Genomic DNA, 22,630 nt, shown 5'->3' with positions numbered 1-22,630 from the left:
TGGGGAGGTAATGCTTATTTAAAAAAGTTTGCTTGATTCTCAGGAGGCTGAAATATAATTTGTTTATGGCTTCTGGAGCAAGGAAATGGAGATCCAGCTTCTGAACTCTTGATGTGCTAGGAGCTGCGGACCTTGGTGTTAACCTACTTTAGAAGCTGTCACAGTTCTCTATGTTTAGTCTATTGTTTAGCTGTTTACTGTACCCTTAATGGCGTCTAGATATCAATTCACAGCTGGATAGGGAGTCTAGTTTAATGATTGAAAACTTTGTCATTGAAAACCTAAAACATGTCAGGTGCAGGCCCTAAGTGACTGTCTGTTTGTATTTGATTGTACAGAGCTAAAGTAGAGACATCTGAAAAATTTGTTCCTTCCAAGTCTCAGTCTGCTTAACTGTGAAATGGATATAATGTCATTTGTCTGCACACAGTGAATCATTGTACTTTTAATTCATCACGTGTAAAATACAGATGGAAGATGCTATGTAAGGACCTAATTCAAAGCCCACAGACATGAAAGGGAGTCTTTCCACTGACTTCTGCAGGCTCTGGGGGAGGCCAGAAATGCATATAAGATTTGATTACACCACAGAATCGTGTTGTAGCGTAACGCAAATAATGTTTTTTTTTTTTACTGTTAATTATTTTTAATTACTACATTATTCAGTACTTTTGCCACATCCAACATAAAAGTTCAGTTTTGTGTTATTTCTCTGTGTAACAACCTCCTTTGTCTGTAGCTATTTTAGCAAAAAGCACTGTTATAATTCATAGGCTCTTGAGGAGGCTAGGTTAGATTTCACTCTGAATTAATCTGTGTTCCTCTCTCCTCTGTGACTTGTGTCAGATTTGAATAAGATTGACCGTGAAGGAATTTAAAAGATCTCAGGCCAAATCCTAATAAAAGTTAACCCACGTCACAGACCCCAAGATACAACCTGGACCAGTAACCTGACAGTAATGGAAAAGAAAGGCATTGTAGGGTGGGACTCGGAAATACCGGCAAGGCAAGGGGAGTAGCTTCAACAGGCCTAGTCTTGCTTTTAAGGAGGTCTCTCTCTCTCTCTCTTTCTCTCTCTCTCACTCTGAAATTCACAAAACAAGCAGAGGAAAACAAGACTAAATGAAAGATACTGATCTTTATACTGATCGTTCTTTTCCCAAAGTATGCAAGTCTCATCTTCCCCATCCACCTCAAAAAGTAGATCAAACAATATACATTTTAAAGAAGACATTACTAGCAAAAAAGCTAATAAGTATTTTGGAAATTAATAGCTCCTTCAAGAGAAAAAAATTCCTTGTAAAATGAAACTAGGGGAAAAAATTCTTTAAAGTTGAGCCAACTCTATTCAATTAATTGAGGGAAATAATTACATTAGTACACAAATGCTTGTATTTTTCCAGTCTTAGTTCTGGGGCTGTTTTTGGTTTAATTCCTCAGTTTAGAAGTTTAACCTTCAAAGTATGAATAAATGATAATTTCAGATTCCTTTGGTGAGTCTTTTCTTCTAGTGACTAAGTATGCAGAACCTCTTTCAGAAAGAAAAGGTTGCACACACTGCAGGGATTCAAGCTATTGTTTCACAAAGACATTCCATGTGCAAGGAATGGGGAGTAGCATCAGCTGTCTCTTTTGCCTTGAGCTGCTGTCGCAAAGTGGGGCTCAACCATTTTTTTTCCTCCCAGGACAAACTCTGGATGGTATCTGAACATCTGAGATTGAGTGTTTAGAAATATAAACTGCATCAGCTGTTCTGAAAAATAATCGCTCTCATGTTTCTACAGCCACATGCCAACGAGACCCTCTTATTTACTTATTTCTCATTAAAATGTCAGTCTGGGATCTGATTACTCAAATTGCCAAAATAAAGCCCTTTTTACAGTTCAGACTATTCCTCTGCTTCGGTTTCATTGGGATCATTGTAGCAACAACCACCCGAAATACAATTCCACAACATAAATAACTTTTTAATATTTAAAAGCTTTATTGCTCTTAAAACGTAACACAGGGATACTGATCTCCCTCTTTGTTTTCTATCCAGATAGCTGCATGGTCTTCATTACTGTAATATCAGAGCCTTCAATACCAAAACCACAGCTCTCTAACTCTGGGGCTACGGGAGAACTTGTTTAGCTGTGAGAAAGTAACGATATTCTAGTGTCTGGCCAACACAACTAAAGGAGACGTGATCACATGGGCAGTGTGTTACATAGTTGGTATTTCCAACATCTCAGCTTCAACCCAGCCTGTCCTTAATGCCTTTCTTAGCAGGTGATGCATGTTGCCAAAGTTCCAAGATCATTAATGCAGGAAGCTTAAGTATCTGGGTTTGGTTGATATAAACACTGAACATGGGTTTTACACAGCTCCCAGGCTTGTCTTTTGAAGGTGTTGTGCAGGTTTCCTTTGAGGACAAGGACTAAGAGATCAGATACGGAGCGATCGCTTTGTGAAAAGCATTCACTCACGGATGATAGGGTGTTTTTGTCGTTTTATCATTTTTCTGTGCAAGTTCATTCGAGAGCATAGTGATTTTCTGGTTTCCCCCACATAGTAGTTGTTGGGGCATTTAGTGAACTGGATGAGATACACCACAGGTTGTGATTGGCATGTATAGGAACCGAGGATGTTGAAGGATCTCTTGTGGGGGGTATTGATAATCGTACCAGTGGAGATATTATGTCTGCAGGTTTTGCATCTGTTGTTCAGGCAGGGTCTGGCACTGCTTTGAGTCGGTGTGTCCTGGTCTGTGGGGAGCTTGCTTCTGATGATGAGCTTCACTCATGTGCTTAAAGTCAAGCACATGCTCAAGTGCTTCCTTGGATCATGGCCAGCACACTCAGAACTTTGCAGGGTCTAGCCCTATGCGAACTAAAAGCATTAGGTATATAACTGGGTGTGGATCTGCAGCATATTGTTCAATCAGGAGTTACTGAGAGGCACACATTTATATCCAGCCCATGGCTCTGTGCAAAATCCACGAACGTCAGCAGTCAGTCAGGGAGCAGGATGCATTGAAGTCCACCAGTGACAGCAGGATGATGAGTCACATCTTACATGTGACTAATCAGGGACCAGAAGGGGACTCATGAGAGAGAGCTCTAACATTGCTGCAGGATTTGCTTATGCAGCAGAGAGCTCCTGATTCTACAATCCTATCTGGGAACATATAGAGTTCTTATCCCTCCTCACTGACCCCTCACCGAAAGTGAATTTATCATGTCGGCATGGAGAGCTGTTTACATAATGAGGTGTGGGGCCGTTTCTGCTGGTACATGTGCGTGTATGTGAAATCCACTTGAGGCCTCATCTCATGACCCTCTGTGTGAGAGCTTGAAAACGAACGTTGGCTTAAGAGGGAAGAATGCAGCAAACAGTTTAAACAAGTCTGCACTGGCTTGAACTAGGAGAGCTGCTTCTGCAACTCATCCGGCGGAGCACTTAAAACTCAGGGATCCAGGTTCTAGTCCCACTCTGACTTCTCCCTGAAGACTAGCTTATTAAATGGCATTTTTACGAGACGGTTCATGGACTTTAATAGTGTGTGTTTAAAACTGACATACCTCTAAAGAAATGAACACTGTTCTCTTGCTGTAGTTGGAGTTTATATTTATGTGATTCAGACTGGGCTAAATTAAAAAAATATATACCTCCAGAATTTTGCATGTGCCCTTATTTACATGTCCACGGAACACAATTCTACAACTTCTATGCATGAAAATTACAGCATCTGCAAAATTAGAGGAAGGGTTAAAATCCCTCTGAAAATTTGGCCCATCATGTTTCCTCATGAATAGTATATGATACAATATATTTTGACAAACAGCCTTTGTATGAAGCCAACACATAAACAGCTAGTCAGATACCAGAGAGAGATGACTAGTACTTACTATTCGTAGTAGTCGTACCACGGTAATGTCTAGGCTCCCCTCACTGAGATCTGGGCCCATGTGCTAGACACTGTACATACACATAGTAAGAGAGAGCCCCTGCCCTGAAGGGCTAACAAGCTCAACAGACAAGACAGAAAGGAGGTATTATGTCCTCTATCTTACAGATGGAGATCTAAGGAGCGGTGAGATTAAATGGCTGGTTTATGGTCACACAGGGAGTCTGTGGCAAAGTCAGGAGATAAACCCAGATCTCGACTCCCAGATCCAATGGCTTAACCAGGAGACCATCCCTTCCCTCACCCACTTTCTGTCCAGGGCTGAGGCTGGACACTATAATTAAACCCAAGCTAGGAAGGCAAAACATTTTGTGAGGCCAATTATTTTTTCTATTTTAATACACGAAGACTGGATTTTGGCGTGAGCCTCTGGAATCTCTCCACTTAATTTCCTCCCTAAACATTCCATACTGGGCTGAACCATTGTTCTGGCTCAGAGAGACAGAGTGTGTGTGTGGGTTGGGGGAGGGGGTAAGAGGACGTGCACAGAGGGGTGAACTAGATTTGGATAACAAGTGTTGGAATGGACCTAGCGATAAACACACAGAGAACAAATGAAAACTCATCTAAGATTGGGGTGCGACCACAAACAATTTGACTAGCTAATGGAGCCCAGCGGCGATCACGCAGGAAGAATAAATAAATCTCTCTGGCAGGAAAGAAATCATATTAAAAGAATCCTTGTATGTTTGTTAGTATTTAAAACCACATTAATCCATATTATAATTGAGGAACACCAAGGTGTGCATATAATCCCATGCCTCCGGCGCTGGAAATCATTCTGTCTTTGATTTTAAGCCTCACGGTACAAGACAGGTGTACTTGGGTAAGGTGTATCGTAGATGAAAATCCTAGGTGGGATGAGAACTTCATCATCCTATAAGTCTACATGCACCCTCAAGGGCCCTTAGAAACTGGGGCTTTAAAATTCTGGAGGTCTAATGGCAAAGCACAGGTAGATCTGAATTATCCGGTGTACATCATGGGTCAGATTCTCAGCTACTTTAAAATCGGAGGCCATTCCTCCCCCCATCAAGACATCCAGGGCTGCAGAGAGGGTGGCATAGGACAAACGGCGACCCCTCAATATGCCAATTTACACTAGCTGAGGATCGGGTTCTTTTTATGGGGATTGCTCAGAACTCTTATTGGCAAATCAGAATTCTGCCATGTTTCTTATTCAATCATTATCCGGCAGTGTTGTTCCTGTTGTCTTTCTAGTCATATTTAAAGGAAGAGAGACAGGTAAAAAAAATATTAGAGTTAAAAATCCCTTTGTTACCAATGACCCCATAAACTTTTTGCTGGTTTTACTTCTTCCATTTCTCTTGGCATGGATGGCAGAAGTAGATGAGTCAGTTTCAGTGGTGTTCTACACAATCACACTCATGCTCTAGCAGAACTCTGCAAGGCTTCGTTTGCAAACATTCTTTACGCAAGCCGGCTTCATTGGCATTACAGAAAAAGAAGGAAATTGTGGAAAAATATTGACTAGTGTTAGATTTTGTAAAAGCCTGGGAGGGAAACGAGGAGGGGACAAAACCTAACTGTAGCCTTACAATGACCCTTTAAGATCACTTGTAAAAATGATTAGCAGTTATTTTATGCTGGGATCTACCAACTCACTGCATCAACCCCCCTCCTAACAGCACTAATCCCAGGCGCCTGCGAGAACTGGGATAATCATTTACTACAGGTACCGTCATTGGCATGTTTAGAAATCCACCGGAGCATACCAACTGAGAATTCTTTCGTATTTACAGTAGCATATAACACTTGGAGCCACACTAACATGCAAAGGTAGCGGATGTTGCATGCTGAAATAAAGACCTAACACTGTGGGATGTGTCAATTTTAATTTCCCTGTCCTTGATATTTCCCCTGCTTCTTACCTCTGCTGCCCAGGACACATACACTTCCAGTTTCAAAACATGTAAACTACTTTAGATTCAGTTTAAAGAAAAGAAAAATAAATGGAGAACTATCAGCATCTGGTTTCTGATGTTAACGGTTTATACAAACAAGCTAATTAACTCCCTGATAGTACAAGTCAGGGAAGGGAAATTCCACAAGAATCAAACTGCTCCAGCCATTTCCATCAGCTAGAGGACCAAATTGATCCCACTGAACAACGGGTTGGATTCTCCGCTTTATCATGATTACATTCAGTGAAGCAGAGAGAGAGGCAGGCGCCATGAACAGGGTTACTGTTCTCTGATTCCCAGCATCGCCCCACAGCATGTTAGAGGATGAATCTATAGAGACAATAAAACATATTCCAAGTAAAACAAATCTGTGAATCTAGAGCAGCGTGAAGCTACTGTAACCTGCGCCAGCTGGCAAAGGGCCCCAAGGGAACATCTGGCAGAACACAGCATGCCCTGGCCACTTCTCGTGTCTGCCACCAACACATCCGCTGCATCAGGGGCTGTAGTGAGGGTGACCTGGCTATACTGGCCTTTTCTCTGTTGGAGACTCCCCAACCCTGTGCAATCTTCAGCTGGGAGATGGGGTCTGATCCTTTTGCACAACCTGAGCAATGCACAGGTAGCAAAGCAAGGCAGAGCATCTAAAAATACATTTCCTTCTCCCGTATGCAAAGCTGCAATAGCTGACAACTAATTTAGTGGTTAAGTCTGCGAATTTGACTAAAGCTCTAGAAGACCCTTGGCTGTTCTTTGCCCTACAGCTTAACGGCAAGAATAGCTACTGTTGTAGCGTGAGGGTATTATAAACTAGGCCTCCTTTGTATGTGTCTAGCCAAAGATACAAAACAGAAGCCACTGCATGTATTAACTATTGAATAGATTCTCTGTGACAGCTGCTCATTTCACACCATGTTGCAAAGCTCTCAAGGCCAAGATTGCAGTGTTTGTTGTGGAAGAAATTGGTCTCAAGACCCTTAGCACTATTAATATTACCTTAGATCACATTTTTATAACTTTTAAGGGACTTGTCCTGAGCAACTGTGCTATCAACAAGAGGGGATTACATGTTTTTGCTACATAAAGGGGGGTTTGAGTCTGGGAATGACAGGAAACCCAATTGGAGGTTATGGGGCAGTTGAAAGAGAGGAGCACTAAATACTGTCTTTTGTTCAACTTACAGAACATGCCCATCACACCCCTTTCTCTCATATTATTGAGGCACAGTACAGATGCCAACATTAAGGCTGCATCAAGCTTTTGGTTTTGACGGGGCTTTTAAATATCTCTGTAGCTCAGTCTATATGACATTTCCGAAAAATCGGAACCAGCACTGACGCCGCTTTGAATTTCGAAAGCCATTGGGAGAGCAAACGAGTGCTCCTGTAACAAGCTATAAACCTGCAAAAATCCCTCCTAGTCAGAAATGAAGTAGGGATGTTAAAACTTGGTCTAAATTTCTCTAGCTAACAAACCACAGCCCCTGGGAACTCCAACCCCCCCACTCCCTCCTGCAGTGTCCGACAATATAGAACCTACACATTTACAATTTGAAATGTATGCCCTTAATGGCACATACCTGCAGGGAGCCCTGTGAAGATTTAGCTAGCAGAGCACCAGCTCCAGCCAAGACTTTAGCTCCTGACATTGTATCCCAGATTTCCTGAGTCAGCAGAGAGCGCTGGTCTGTGATTCCAATTTACTCATCTTTATTGTTTTTTTAATACGGAGATGCAAAACACATAAGAGTAATGAACTATGGAGGAACGACAAATACTGCACAAAACCGGTCTTGGACTGGATAGGCCTTCCCTATAGTGGTTCGTCCCTAGCCATCCCACAAACCCCTCATGGGCATATCTGTGTTTTCCTTCACCTAAGAGATAAATCCCTTTCCAAGAAAAAAGACATTTTCAGATAATCTTATAAATCGGATGCTCACAGAGGCCTTGATCCATTGAAGTCAAATGGGCTTTGGATCAGGTCCATGAAGCGATTTCTTTCATGCCAATGTTCCAGTCTTTTGAAATTGGGACTTAAGAGCTTTTCTGTCTTCTGAGATCAATTTTTTTCACAGCTGAGGTCAAATGACAGCCATTTTGTACAAGACTTTGTAGTCCCATGCATTGAACACCATTGTTTAGCTAATGTGGTTTTAACCCAGCTAATAAACACAATTCTTATATCATTATTTATAAAATCCTTGACCCCAAATTTCTATTACTGTTAAACAATGTGTGCCAAGTTACCAACCTGATTCTTACACGGTCAGCACACATCATTTTCCAATGGACCATCTTTGAACAAGTGGGCAAGAACCCACCCCATTCTTTGTCTGACTGCATCGACTCTACTTAAGATATACTTAAACATCTAGGTAGAGACTTTCTGGACCATCAGAATTCTGTAATGACATATCGAAGCTGTCAAAACCCGCTACCGTATTTGTGGACAAGGGATTTCTGGATGTGACCTCATATGGGAATGTGACCTCATATTCATTCATAATTTCATCTACAGATGCCAAAGGAAAATGGAAACACTTCTTTTCTTGCAGACCTTAGATCTACTGGGGGAACTAAACAGAAAAAGGAAACATTAAATCGCTGGCAACCTTGGACAGAAGCAGCAGTTTAAGACTAATTGGTCATGAATGATGGATGTTGGCCATCTTCTCCTCTGATAGCCTTCAAAGGCTCTTAGTAAATTATTGTGTCTTACTGAGATGGAAGCTCTGTGTTCCAAACATATCAAGAAAGCCCTAGTCTTCCACGGGATTATTTCCTAATCTACTCAGACTTTTTTTTTTTTTAAAAAGAGATTTTTGTAGAGTTGAAAACTGAAGAAAAACTCCCCCCACCAGCACATCAGAGAAATGCTATAGAAAAGTAACAAAAAACATGGAAACAGTCACTGTCCGCAAATCCATATTTCAGTAGATTTACTCCAGATTCACAGAAGCGAATCCAGACCAGATCAGAACGTGGCCCAATAGCTAGTTTAATCGCTGCCTTAGGCCTACACAGTTGCATAAGACACAGTGCTTCCAGGGACTCCACATCATGTACACACACCTGACTTATCAGCCAGGAAGCCATGTGCCGGGCTGCAGTTATGTACAACTCCAGTACCAGCGAGTTGCTGCAGAGACTGAATCCCCTCACTGAGGAACCCCAGTTATGCCTCTTGGTAACTGTTCTTCGCTCCACCTCCTGAGCCATTCAGGGGGCATCACCCAATGGTCTGGAACTTCATGAATGGACTGGGGCCAGATGTAGGGGTCAGGGCCTAGTAGACAGGCTGCAGGATGGGGGAAGGGACAGGTATCGTGTGTGTGGACTTAATTATGGCAGCACACCAGGGTCCCACCGGTTGCTTTTCCTAGGGAGCCTGCAAAGTCTAATATTGGCCTAGTTTTTCCACAGTATAGATGAGTCAGCCCTTAGAGGCTCATCAGAAATAGGATGGGTCCCAAAATGGCTCCTGGCTAAGATCAGCAGAAAGTCTTAAAGCATCCATCTTAGCAACAGCGAGTTAGGTTCACAGCACTAGACTTTGTTCGTTCAGAGTACGTATTCTGTCTCTGTCATCTCCGTGGTGATTACAGCCAGACCCAGAGTTGCACATTTGTTAGTCGGAAGATCAAATAAGGTGGACCGAGAACCATAACTAGAAAGTTAATATTCATGTCAAGGAGCAAAGTGACCTCAGAGAGAAGCACAAGCTGGAAGCTAATAGACTAAAATGGATTAACCTGGGCGGTAAGTCAGACTTTCAACATCCTCAGCAGCATTTTTAGATTTAAAAGACCCTGAACCAATGCTCCGTGCACATGCATTATTTCTCAGGATGGGTCTGCATTCAAAGCATCTTGGAAATAAAACAAGCACCCACACAAGGGGCTGACCTCAATGTTCTTTTGGAGCATGTGCCACCATTATATTGGAATTTGGGTTCTTTTGACTCTATATGTGTGTCCTCCGAGTCTCTGGGAAGGCACAAAGGAAATGTCTCTCTTGTGAAAGCTGAAAGAAAACAATGCTGAATCTGAACTAGCCCAGCTAGATGGCAATAGATGAAATGTAAGGTGCCAAGGAGTTTAAAGCCGGGATTGGGCATTGCTGTAATGCTCGCAGAGACAAGAAAGAAAAATGCAACTGGATTTTCTCCAGTCCGACAGATAATATTTACAGCCTATGGGTGGTGCCAAAATATTTCAGGAAATGCCAAAGGCTTTCGGAATAAAGCTAGGGAAAACAGAATATTTAAAGACAGCTAATATAAGACTAAGAATATAGGCTTCCCACCCAGTTTCAGCCTCCTTGCATGATTTCAAAACGATCACCATAGCAATTATCAAGGCTAACCTCATTTCACAATCTCCTCTGGAAATTAAGCTTTAAGTCTAAAATGTAAAAGCTCAGCATAAAGGCTAAACATATCAAGTAAACTGCAAGTAATCGAAATAAATGAACATTTTACACTGACAACATACTGGGATAAATCCACGCTACTAATTTCCTATCTAGAAATATGCAACCTTCATTTTAGTCATTTGAGTGACTTTATCCGGTGAGTTATAGATCGTGTGATGAGAAACCAAACCCATATGGGGAAAGTATGAGCATTTGTCCAGATCTTTAGAAGGGCTGGGTACCTCACATGTTCCTTTGGTCTTAGTGCAGGAAGTCACACAATTACTTTGGTTCCTTATGTGTCATGATATATAGACTCAGTTTTTCTTAAAGAGGAGGCATTACCGAAAACAGCTACAGTGACCAAAAAAAAAAAAAGAAAAGAAAAGAAAAAGGGGCAGGTTCCACACAGCACAAGTCCCAGCTTTGTCTCACTTGTTTACCTAGGCCACACTGTATCTGTTACACTACAGCACACAGAGACATCTAGTGACTGAAGAACATACTGCAAGTGAATATCTCCTACTCAACACCCCTGAAAAATCAGGCTAATTGTTTCTAAAAGAGAGTTTTAAAGTATATTTTAAACCAAAGGTTTTACCTGTTCTGGCTTCAGCCCTGGAGGCACCCATGCATACTCTTCCAAGGCACAGCCTGAGTCATCATCAGAAGTGGAATTCCTCTGAAAGTCAAACATGAGCTTGGTCACCGTCTTCTCCATCTCCAGAGGCATTACGGTTACAAAGTGCTCTTCTTGCGGGCACTTACAGTGAAGGCAAATCTTCCTGTAAATTGTGAAGAAACAGATCCAACTGTGAGTTTCATTTTGAAAAAGAAAAACAATCTGAGTGATCGCTGCCAATCAGCAGAGCTCAGATCCCAAACTATAAACACACACTCATTGGCAGCATGCCCCTGGCAATAACCCAATTCATCCAGAGCAGTTCTCTAATTCAGTATTCATGTCTTTCCTGGGGAAAAAAAAGTCCAGACTTTCTAAAACAACCTTGGAGAGTCAAGGACTGTATCAGATTGTTAAAGGTAGGCAGAGAGAGAATTGTTTCCTCCTTTATGCTGAGAAATAAACTTCCACGGGGCTAATAAATATGTGTAGAGCAGATTCTCAGCTAGTTTAAACTGGCAGAGCTGCAGTGACTTCAGACTGACACCAGCCGAGGCCCTGGCCTGTACTATTAACTAAGGAAAATGGCAGTTTAAATGGAAAGATGTGAATGAAAAGTTCCTTTGCCACTCTAATCGCATAAATCTGCTTTAAAATGGCATAAAACATATTATAATCTAAGCGTGTTCAATTAAAGGCTGCTATGAAACACAATCCCATGGCAATGGTCTCTCTTTCAGTTACTTAGATTGTAAGGTCTTTAGGGCGAGAATCATCTGTTACATGCGTTTGTACAGCACCTACCACAATGGGGTCCGATCCCTGACCTGAGACCTCCAGGTGCTACTGCAATACAAATAACTAGTAACAGTCACCCTAGAAGTTGCCATTCAGAAATGCACTAGTTTAATTCATCGCATGTATCGCCCTTTTTTTAGCTCATTCAGCCTGATCTTGCATTATTAAAGTCAAGGAGAGATTTTCCATGGTCTTGAATGGGAGCAGAAGGAAGCACTGGGGAAAGGCCAAGAAGATACAACACTTGATCTTAGCCAAAATAGTACAACCCCATTTACCTGAACTGCTTCAAGGACATTAAGCACAGTCAGTGAATGGAGCGATGGGAGACTGTGTAACCAGGGAGGTTGCTGGGTATGATTCACACTGCGGGACTGAGATTCAGAGACGAGGGAGTGGAGTTTGGATAAATTGGGCTGTTATTGGCGGTATAGGAAGATAAAATGCTTTTCCGTAACATGGCCTATCAGTGTGTGCTTTCTGTTTAATGTGCAAGACTCTGCGCTCACTTGCACTATTTACTTCAGCAATGATTTACGCTACTGCAGCAAGGGCAGATTCAAGCCTGCTATCTGTTACTCAGAAAGCGATCAAGCAATACAGAAAACAAGGGCAGGAATGGGTTTATAGTTTGCTGGTTTCTTTTGCTATAATTTACAGCCAAGGAAAACCTGAAAGCAGGACCAGGTAGACTCTGTGGCCTTTTTCTCCCAAACTTCCTTATTTCATTTTAGCCGTGGCTTCAAAGAGAGCTAATATTATTAGGACTCTGATCCAGTTTTTGTCTACATTTCCACAGAGCCCTTCCACCCTCGCAAAAGTCAAGAGGCTCCGTTAAGTCAAGCCAGGGAGATCTGCCAGATTTTCCCATTTTCTACTTTTCATCAGATCTAAAATACACACCAACCAAATGCACAGAGCGCGTCTGGCTTGCATCCAGTCCATCAAACGGGCTCAGTATAGCCTGTGGCTGTTACCTTAAAAAATAATCCAGGCACAATTTCATGTGAATACTTTAATTAATCAGCTACTGTGGAAAAGCAGAGCAGCTGGTTTCACAACTGTCTCTATCTCATTTTATGGTATGATTAGAAGCAGCTCAACATGCGGCAATATGGTAGGAATAAATAATGTTGTTAGAGGCTAATACTTAGCATTTCAGAATTTGATATGTATTCTAGAGCAGTGGTTCTCAAACTAGGGCTGCTGCTTGTTCACGGAAAGCCCCTGATGGGCCAGGCCGGTTTGTTTACCTGCCGCGGCCGCAGGTTCAGCTGATCGCAGCTCCCACTGGTCCGCTGCTCCAGGCCAATGGGAGCTGCTGAAAGCAGCGGCCAGCACATCCCTCGGCCCGCACCGCTTCCCGCCATCCCCATTGGCCTGGAGCAGTGAACCACGGCCAGTGGGAGCTGTGATTGGCCGAACCTGAGGACGCGGCAGGTAAACAAACTGGCCCGGCCAGCCAGGGGATTTCCCTGGACAAGCGGTGGACCGGCTTTGAGAAGCACTGTTCTAGAGGGTTTAGTTCTGTTTTACGAAATGTCATTCTCAGGATAGCAATCACATTCTTCCAGCCAGCCAGCAACACAATATTTTCAGCGTGGGGAACTAACAAAAAAACCTCCAATATCAGGGGGCAAAATGAAGACAATGGTGAATGCAGAGAAGAGAACCAGAACATACAGCAGATTTCTCATTGACTGAATTCATAGAATCAGAGAATTTCAGGGTTGGAAGGGACCTCAGGAGATCATCTCGTCTAACCGCCTGCTCAAAGCAGGACCAATCCCCAACTAAATCATCCCAGCCAGGGCTTTGTCAAGCCTGACCTTAAAAACCTCTAAGGAAGGAGATTCCACCACCTCCCTAGGTAACCCATTCCAGTGCTTCACCACCCTCCTAGTGAAATAGTGTTTCCTAATTATCCTAATTCCTGATGGTCTCTCTCAACAGAAGAGCAGTTCAAAGGAAAGATATAAATAACAGATATTAAAGTAGCAGTAACGTAAGCACAATGGAAATGGGTTTTACCCATCTCTCCCCAAACTGCTCATGTCACAAACATTGTCACTGTTCAGCCAATTCGTTATTACTAGTCGTAGGCTCCGATGCTACTTTTAATGTTCTATTTTCTTCCAGTTTGTGTGTCACGGGCACCTCTCACCAGGGGCCTGATCCTACTCCCACTGAAATCAACAGCAATGGTCCCCATACACTTCAGTGGGAGTCAGAGCAGGTCCCAGCGTGAATGTTTAGACTGTTCTACTTCTGGCTGTTAGTTTCATTGTGGGCTTCTAATCACATCCATTCTGGAGGAACTGGAGTAGCTCACACTGAAACCAGAACACTATCATAGATCGGACTGCCTTTTATACAAGGTACAGGACTGCGTAATTGTGACATTGTCTGGACAGCAAGATTTTTGAAAGTACAAACATTGTAACATTAAACAAAACAATCTATGCACTCCCGTCCAGCGATAGGGCCACAATATTTAATGGTACTTAACTGCCAAGAATGTGACCAAAGTTTTCAGTTATGAGATAAACATTTATGATGATTTTTTTAAATGAAAAAAAGTGTCTAACAATGAGAAGTGGCAGCAAAAAATGTGAATGGTCAGTCAGAATCCTTGCTTTACCCTACTTGGTCTCATCACGTCACTGATACCATGTCTATATACAACTCGGCTTGTGAGGAAAAAACCCAGGAAGCTTGTTCATACATAGCCTTGCTTCCTACACGTTTCAGTTATTTATTATTCTGCTATTTGTATTACTATAGCACTCAGAAGGCCAGGTCCTGGAGCGCAGCCCATTGTGCTAAGCATTGTACAAATGGTCTCTCCTGCTGTTACCATACATGTACATTTCACCAACTAAGGGATCCCGGCTGCAGACCTTCACTCTTATGGAGAGGACTCAGTTTATCCTTGGTGCAACTACACTGGATGAATTTGTCCCATCCCTTAGGGACACTGTTCATTTCACACTGTAGTCTGTGTATTAAAAATAATCTATTAAGGGAGGATGTTTTGTGTCCCAATTACTGTGGGTCAGTGCAATCTCCTAGCAGGAAAACGTCTGCCTGTATAAAGAATGGTTCATATAATCAGAGGAGCTGGAGAGGCAAAGATGAAATAGCTTATCTAGTTCATCTCCCCAGCTGTGTGGAATTGTTCTGGACACTGAGCTTTCCAAGGCTTTGCCCATTTCAGTGCTGAATGTCTCAGAGGATGGGACTTCTGTCATTTCTCTGGGAAGATTTTATAGATGTCAAGATCTTGCCATCAAGGAGTTGAATTTTCTACCTTTCCTCTCATTACACCATCCTAAACAACCCCACTTTCCAGTCTCTGACTCACTAGCATATTGTCAACCAGTATACAATGATCAGTCAGCCTGGGCTGCAGCCCTGTCGTTTTCTATAGAATGCCCTGGGGTCTGGTATAGCTGAACCATTACAATTTACTGCGCTACCATATAATTGAAAGCTGAGAAAATAATATTTTTGAAAACCTTATTTTATGAATGTTGGGGTCTGATGTTTCATGAAGGCTATATACCCTGTGGGTACTTTTCTTTACTAAAATATAGTTCCCATTTGTTCTCTATATGGGTAGACATATTTATCTTTGTTTTATGAGCTTCTAGCCCAATTCAATTAAAAATAATCTCCCTTAGTGCAAATCTGATAGAAACGTGTAGATTTCAAACTTCACCTCTGTGAGATGAAACTGATGAGGCAAAGGCATAACAATGATTGGTGCAATAAGCAGATACACCTATAATTATGCAGAGAGATGATGAAAATGAGAAGACAGTGCCAGTATTATATTTGAAAGGCAAAGGGGACCCAATTCTGACTCTGGTTTCACACTGGTGTCATTCCAGTGGCATCAATGGAGTTAGTTCTCATTTGATCAGAATCAAGCCCCGTGAATGCTCACCTCTGTATTCAGTATCACTAACACCATGACCTTGCAAACCACAGCAACTGGAACACTCATTGACTATTGCAAAGATGGTGTTTAGCCAGTTGTACATATGAGGTAAGAATATGAGAGTCTGGACAAGCTCGAGGTTTGTAGCTAGCATGCCAAGTACATTACCATATAAAGAGTAACACAGAGAGGGTTATAGCCACATATTTCACTGCGGGGTAAACCCATTAACTTCATTTTGTCCAGCCGGAAGCACTGACTTAACAATAGTGATGTTTTGATCGAGAAAGACTTTTATCTTTAAAGTTCTGGGCAGACTGTAACTTTTCCACATATGCAGAGGAACCCAAGGCTGTCTGAGAAAACAGTGTGTGCATTTGCTAAGGAGAAGAAAATTAAGCCAATCACTCAGCATCTTTCTAGAAATCTCATCTTCATTCCAAAGCAGGCCTTTCTGGCGTCAGTCTTTTAATAGTAGGGGTCTAATTCTGCCCTGGAATACACACACACAATCCCACTGATGGCAGTGGGGGGTTGCCAAGTTGTATTAGAGAAATGCTTGCCCTATGGTAATTAATATGATGTCAGAAACTCATAAGTAGCTATTTTAACATGCTTTGAAATTTCAGAGATGCCTTTGGGAGACAAGATCAACATGGCCAACCTCAAGCATTCAGAAACCACGAGTCAGGCTCCCCAAAATCATGAGATTGGCTTAGAAATCATGAGAGTTTTTTAAAAATAATAATTTGGGGTTCTTTTTATTTACTTTCTGTTGGGGTTTTTTTTTTTTGAGCCTTTCAGTTTCACCTTTTCACATTTTTCTGCAAAACCAGGAGGACTAGAACTTTTTTTCTTCAAATGATAGCTGAGATCCTCATGGACACACCTGACTCCAGGAAGTGGTGCTTTAAGAAAACACCCAATATCATAAGACTTGCAATAAAATCATGGGCGTTGGCAGTGCTGAAAATTCAAGAATGGATGCGGGACCAACTGGTGCAGGAAACTGGGGAAAATCACTGGGTTTGAAAAATATTAATAGCTTGTGAAAGGGGAGATAAAGAAAGGAGGAAGCAGGATGCTGGCTGCTCGGCTACTGAAGCTTGAGATATGGAACAGCCTTGGTATTTCTATTCTATAAGGAGCTACATAATTGTTTGCCCTACAGCAGGCCCAGGAAGGAGGGAGGTAAATAGGGAGAAAATAACGTTTCCTGGTTTCATAGTTTGTTGGAAAGAAGCCCTTGCTGAATTGACTTCACATGGGACCAAGATGTAACCTCCCTAAACACATTGAAAAATTTGTTCTACCCGGGGTCAACAATTCATTTGACGAAGTTACAGGATGGATGCATTTTATTTTCAACATCTGTCTTTCTGCTGTTTTCCTGGTCTAACTGCTGCTGCACTCTGCAGAGAAGGGACTAAACTCTGTTCTCAGTTACATCAACACTCTCCCCACTGGCCGCAACGGAACAGCTGAATAGAATCTGGCCCATGGGCTTCAAATTAAAAGGGACCTACTTGCCTCTCAGCAAAATAATCAGCACTCATACAGTTACCGCACTGCAAGAATAGCTCAGGCTGGCCTGTGGAGAACAAGGGCCCAGGGCAAGCTCTCTTGAGAAGCCACACTAAACCCCACCACGTTGTTGTACAGCTTAGCTGCCCCATGAAGATTACGGTAACAGTGAGTGGATGAGTACTAGGGAGTTATTAAGAGGATTGTAAACAGGCCTGGTGCTTCATACAACATAAGATGAGGCAGGATCTTTGCTCCCAAGAACCTGCAATGACTTTTAACTGGATGAGCATAGGGTAGCACCTGCAACTCAAATGACAGAGGGGCAGAGAAGAGATTCATGAAGGGGTGAGCTTTAAGGCGGGATGTGGAGAAGAGAAAGAGAGGCTACTTTACAAAACCTCTCAGAACTCGAGCACTAGAGTCTGCCAATGTGACTTCTCCCTGGATGGTGCAAACGTCTAGCTTCCCCAGAGAAACCTGGTGATGAAAATGAATCACCTGGTTGTGCCAAATTCTGTACTGCACAGCTCAGGGCAACAGGATTTTATACCCCTTCCCGGCCTGTCATTGCAGCAACCTTAGTAGCTCCTGCTGTGCTGAAAACCTTTTATTCTGCCCTGTTCTGGTTTAAAACCTTAGTTTTCTGACCAAAGTTATTTTCAAGGCATCATCCGCCAGTTTTGTCCTGTCTGGTAGCCTACTGCATAGTCACTGAACAACTACTAGCTCCAATGGTCGCTTCTTTCATTTCTTCAGTGTTATTACAAAGATGGTGGGCAACTGAGTCTGGGAGTGAAAAAAGTCTAAAGGGAAGTATTTCCAGTTCTGGTATCTTTGATATTTCATTAACGGTGGTGAGCTGCAAAGCAAAGACTGAGGTATGCCCACATTTATGGGCCAGATGATCCTACCGACCAGGCTGATGCATTCTGGGATATGTCCAATAACCAAATGGCAGCTAGAGGGTTTTGGAGATGGGGAAACTAATTTTGACCATATTAGTTAAAATTGATTTCTGTATTGGATTCCTTCCTGTCTCCAACACACAGCCTCTGATTACTAAAGGCATTCAGCATAGAAATCTGTCCTTAACCTCAGGTTTCTCTTTGCAGGTCACCTTTAATGAAATATCACAGATCCCAGCAGTGGAACGTGCCACTCTCTTTAGGTCTTTTTCACTCCTGTACTCTGCTGTTTACCATCTTTAATTAGGGAACAGCTGTGAATGTGTAATGATTGCAAGCAGGCCCCCGCTAGCCACATTTTTCCATCTCCTGCATTATCGTAATGACACGTTGCAACGATTCTGCAGCCATAAATCAATAAAGCTACGTGACACCCCTGTGAACAGATATGCGATTATCCTACGTGTGCCATGATTAGCTGCCGGGGTCAATGGAGATCGACCCTCATCATGTAACCCTTGCCAGCAATCCTGTGTGTCAGTATTAGTACAGTACCCATTCTGCAGACTGGTAAACTGAGACGTGAACGATAAAGCATGCAACTTGCTTAAGGCAATATCAGTCCAAGCCAGGAATAAAAGCCAGGGTCCCTCTGTTCTAGCAATGATGGGGGAAAACACAAACCTCCTGACGTTTGTTACGTTTCTGCAGGTGGAATCTTGTTCTACTTCACAGAGCAGGGGAGAGGTGTGGGGGGGGCAGCAGGCTGACACCTAGTGGATACAGTAGGGCATAAGCATTCTATATTTTGACTCCAGCCGTCAGTAAATCCTACTGCACTGGATCACTGTATGCATGGAATGTACGAGTCTGATCTTGTCTAAAATGGAAGCAGCAGCAACAATCAAGGCAAGATTGATTGTCAAGGCAGAGATGTTAACATCACTCAGGCTGGACAAGGGACAGATCAGGAACACTCAACATTCCTAGCATTGCTTCTCCTTCCTCCGTTGTCTCTTGTGGGACTGAATTCAGTAAATCGTATCAGACAGAAACTTCGTTACCAGGAGAACGTGCAGCAAATACGATTTCCTGACTCGTAGCACAAGCTACTGGCTTTGCTCATATTTGATGCACAGTGTAAGGAGAGGAGATGGTTGTACCATCTGTGTAATAAAGGATCTGCATACATTTGTGTGCGTATTAATATGTGAGGTTTCGTAATCCCTTTAAAACCAATTCTCTGGTTTCTGAACAAAAATTACGGCTGAGTTCCAATCAACTACATTTTGCAAAACTAGTGGGGTGCTTTTTAGCCTCTAGGCTGCTTGATATATGCTTGAGTTCATGATCTTTTGCAGTATTGGACAATGTTTTGATTCTGAGAAAACCCTGAGTCATGTTACATTAGTCAGCGTAACATGAAAGATTACTGGAAATCTGCCTGATCCAACACACATTTCTCAGGCATGGTTTGTTAGGGTCCAGTTCTGTTACCCCCTCCTGCTGAACACAATTATGGAACTATTAGGATGAGCTAATCGGGAATTAGGAGGGATAGTGTCCTCAGCATGCGTCCATCTCTTCTGACCCTGCCAGGAGAAGGAATAATTTACGGAGGCTAAAACATTAACATAATTAGCTGTTGTATAGCACTTGCAGCCAAAGCATTTTACAAAGCAGAGTAAGCATCACTCTCTCCTTTTCCAGATGGGGAAACTGAGGCATGGCAAAGGAACGTGACTTCCCCAAGGTCACACAGCACACCAGTGATAGATCAAGAAAGAACGACCCTGTTTCCTGACTCCCACTTCTATGGTTTACCTATTAGACCATGCTGCTCTAAAGTATGGATGATTGGGACGTAGATGAGGACTACGTGGCTAAGAAAAGTCTGAAATGTTGCTTTGGGGTGGATAACACAGCTGGGAAAAACATCCATGTTTATATCAGCACCCCAGCTATCGCTGCAGATCCTGGTAGCGGCAGTTGCCAAGAGAGCTGCAAACAGTCCTTGGCAGGAAGGTTGAATTTTTTTTTCCTGATGTGTCCCTTGCTGTGGTTACCCATGTCTTTGTCACCTTGAGATTGGGTTACCACAACGAGCTTTCAACTGCAAGCTATCCAGAAATCACAGCCAATGACAGAATGCAGCAGTCTGCTGGCTTTCAGCAGACAGCACATTACACTGGCTACCAGCTGATTTCCAAGGGAAGTTTAAGGTGTTGGTTTGAACTGAAGAATGGCTCTGGTCCCAGCTGCTTTAAAGGCTGCTTCTTTCCCTGTGTGAAACTACGGTAGTTGCTTTGGTCCAAAGTGCTATGATGTCCCAGGTCTCGAACCCAGGCCTGGGAGGTCCCAGACAGCTGCTGGCATCCACCCAATGGCTACAGGAACCAGATGAACTGGGAAGCTACAGGCTACAGCCCCAGCCCAGGCACCACCCAGGGGTGCTCTGATTGGAGGATCGCCCGGCTCCACCAATTGGTCCAACTACACTATTTAAGCCAGGAGGAGGAACAGGAAGCTTGTCTGAGCAACAAGGTGGTTTCCTGTTGTGGCTGCATGGACCCTGCTTGTGCCTGACTACTGCACCCAACCCAGTTCCTGCTCTTCTCCTGCCTTCGCTCCTGTTCCCACCACTCTCCTGCTCCATGCTGGATCCTTGCCTCTCCTTGCCTGCCGACCCTTGGCTTCGTTCCTCCCCCGGACGCCTGTTCCACCCACTAGGCCTGACTCCTGCTCTGACCACTAGGCCAGACCACCTACATCCTAGTCCCTAACAGATGCTCCAGCTACTAGCTCCCGTGAATTAAATGAGAGAGGGCTGAGGGCAAAGTGATTGGGCTTTGGAACTCACGTCTCCTCGTAGGTCCACTAGTGCTGGACACGGCACATGCTGCAAGCTCTGTCTGTGGTTTCTGAGTGGCGGTTGGTTCTGTTCTAATGTCCCTTTTCGCATGGATTTCATTATTGCCTGTGCTTGTAACACTGCACCCGGATATTGGCAGGAACAACCGAGAAGACTCTAAATAAACCAATGTAAGGGATGTTCTGCTGGGGTTCGTACCTCACTCCATATGTCTTTGTTTAAGCAACTTGAGTAATATTAAAAAAACAAATACCACCCTTTGGGTTGTGCCCAGTGAAATTTCCTGTCTGTACCCTGGCCCGGCTGCATAGAAATGATCTGTCAAATATGGAGGTCTAACGTTGCAACAGTCTATGGCAGAGAGACTGAGGCAGATTCATACATAAGCCCTACCAGGAGAGCATACAAAAATAAATGTGTGGCAGTTTAGACATTAGCATAGCCAACTTGAGGCCAGATCCCACACTGTGGTCACCACAAAGCACAAAGTCGCTCCTCAGTACCCTTCTGGAACGAAAGATTCTGAGGTATCGGGGACCGACACAGAAATGCCAAGAAAGGAGCTGGCAGTCTGCCCAGTGGAAACACAGTGCCAAGAATTACCATTGCAGTTGCTCTTGACACTGCAGACAGAGGGATTTTGAATACTGCTGCATTAACCCTGCAGTTGTGGATGGCAACAGGTTTCACAGCTGAACTTGGCAGTTCAATCCACAGGGCTGGAAGCAAACCACCCTCTAGATATTGACATGGAGGCTGGGTGTTCAAACTCCAGCATGCAGTCAACTTCAAGTCTGTGAAAGACGGTTGCCTTGCCCTAATGCCCCTCAGGTTCACCTGTGTAAATCCAGGATGCTTCCAACTTCACTGCTCTAAAATTCAGCTACATCAAAGCCCAGAGAGATTATTTTGCTCTAAACAGTTGTCGTTTGGGTCCCTGAATAATATTTTATGTGAGCGAATTGTATGATCTCTCTAATCTGCACAGCTCTTTCTGTACGCCCTTGTATGCACTTTTGCAGTGATTCCTATAGTGATCTGGTACAAAATACATGCTGCACTGGTAAAGGGCAAAAACTGAAATAGGATTTTTAAATGGCTGACCAATAGAATTGGCCTAGGAGTATCACGTGAGAGATCAAAAGAAGAGCTGCCAACTTGAACCATGCATTGACCCTGAGTTCTGCCCACCAGAAATGTTGGATCCCTCCTGATCCCCCTCCAATCTTTTCCAAGTGCATTCTGACCCTGTACTTTGTGCCAAACTCTCACAACTCTTATCCACCTCTCTGCTGGGAAGCTCCAAAGTGACCACAGAGTTCAGCTACAAAACGGGTCGTTTTTGGACAAAACATTTCTTTGACTTCACACACCCTTCAGTTGCTCATGAGTATGACACTATCGCTTAGTAGAAGAAAGAGCTAATACACACGTACAATAGTTTATTTGTACAATTGGGTTTTAAATGGTATAGAAGTAGAGTATTTATCTGCAAAGGGGTATCGTAAGTCTTCCTGAACAAGGACGCAGAAGTAAAGCTACCACTCCTCTGCTTTAGGAAATTCGAGTTGCCAACGCAGCCAGCAAGCTGTGGTTTTCATAGCACTGAGTGTTCATGAAACAAGGAATTTGATTTAGGGGGAAAAATGGGCAAACCCTCCCTGTGCCAAACCA

General features: G+C 43.2%; 1 protein-coding gene across 10 annotated transcripts in view; it reads right to left on the bottom strand.

Moving 5' to 3' along the window:
• The window catches only part of PRICKLE2 (prickle planar cell polarity protein 2), a 201,120-nt gene that overhangs the window by 47,453 nt on the left and 131,037 nt on the right, over positions 1-22,630 (bottom strand). For all 10 annotated transcript variants that reach the window (XM_039482373.1, XM_039482371.1, XM_039482380.1 and 7 more), the window contains one exon: positions 10,891-11,074. In XM_039482373.1, the coding sequence (XP_039338307.1) occupies positions 10,891-11,074 (184 nt within the window). The remainder of the gene's footprint in view (positions 1-10,890; positions 11,075-22,630) is intronic.

This window comes from Mauremys reevesii, linkage group 7 (genome assembly GCF_016161935.1).
Source record: "Mauremys reevesii isolate NIE-2019 linkage group 7, ASM1616193v1, whole genome shotgun sequence".
In the NCBI taxonomy this organism is placed as follows: domain Eukaryota; kingdom Metazoa; phylum Chordata; order Testudines; family Geoemydidae; genus Mauremys; species Mauremys reevesii.
Note: the sequence above shows the minus strand (reverse complement) of the source record. Positions and strands in the feature narration are given on the sequence as shown.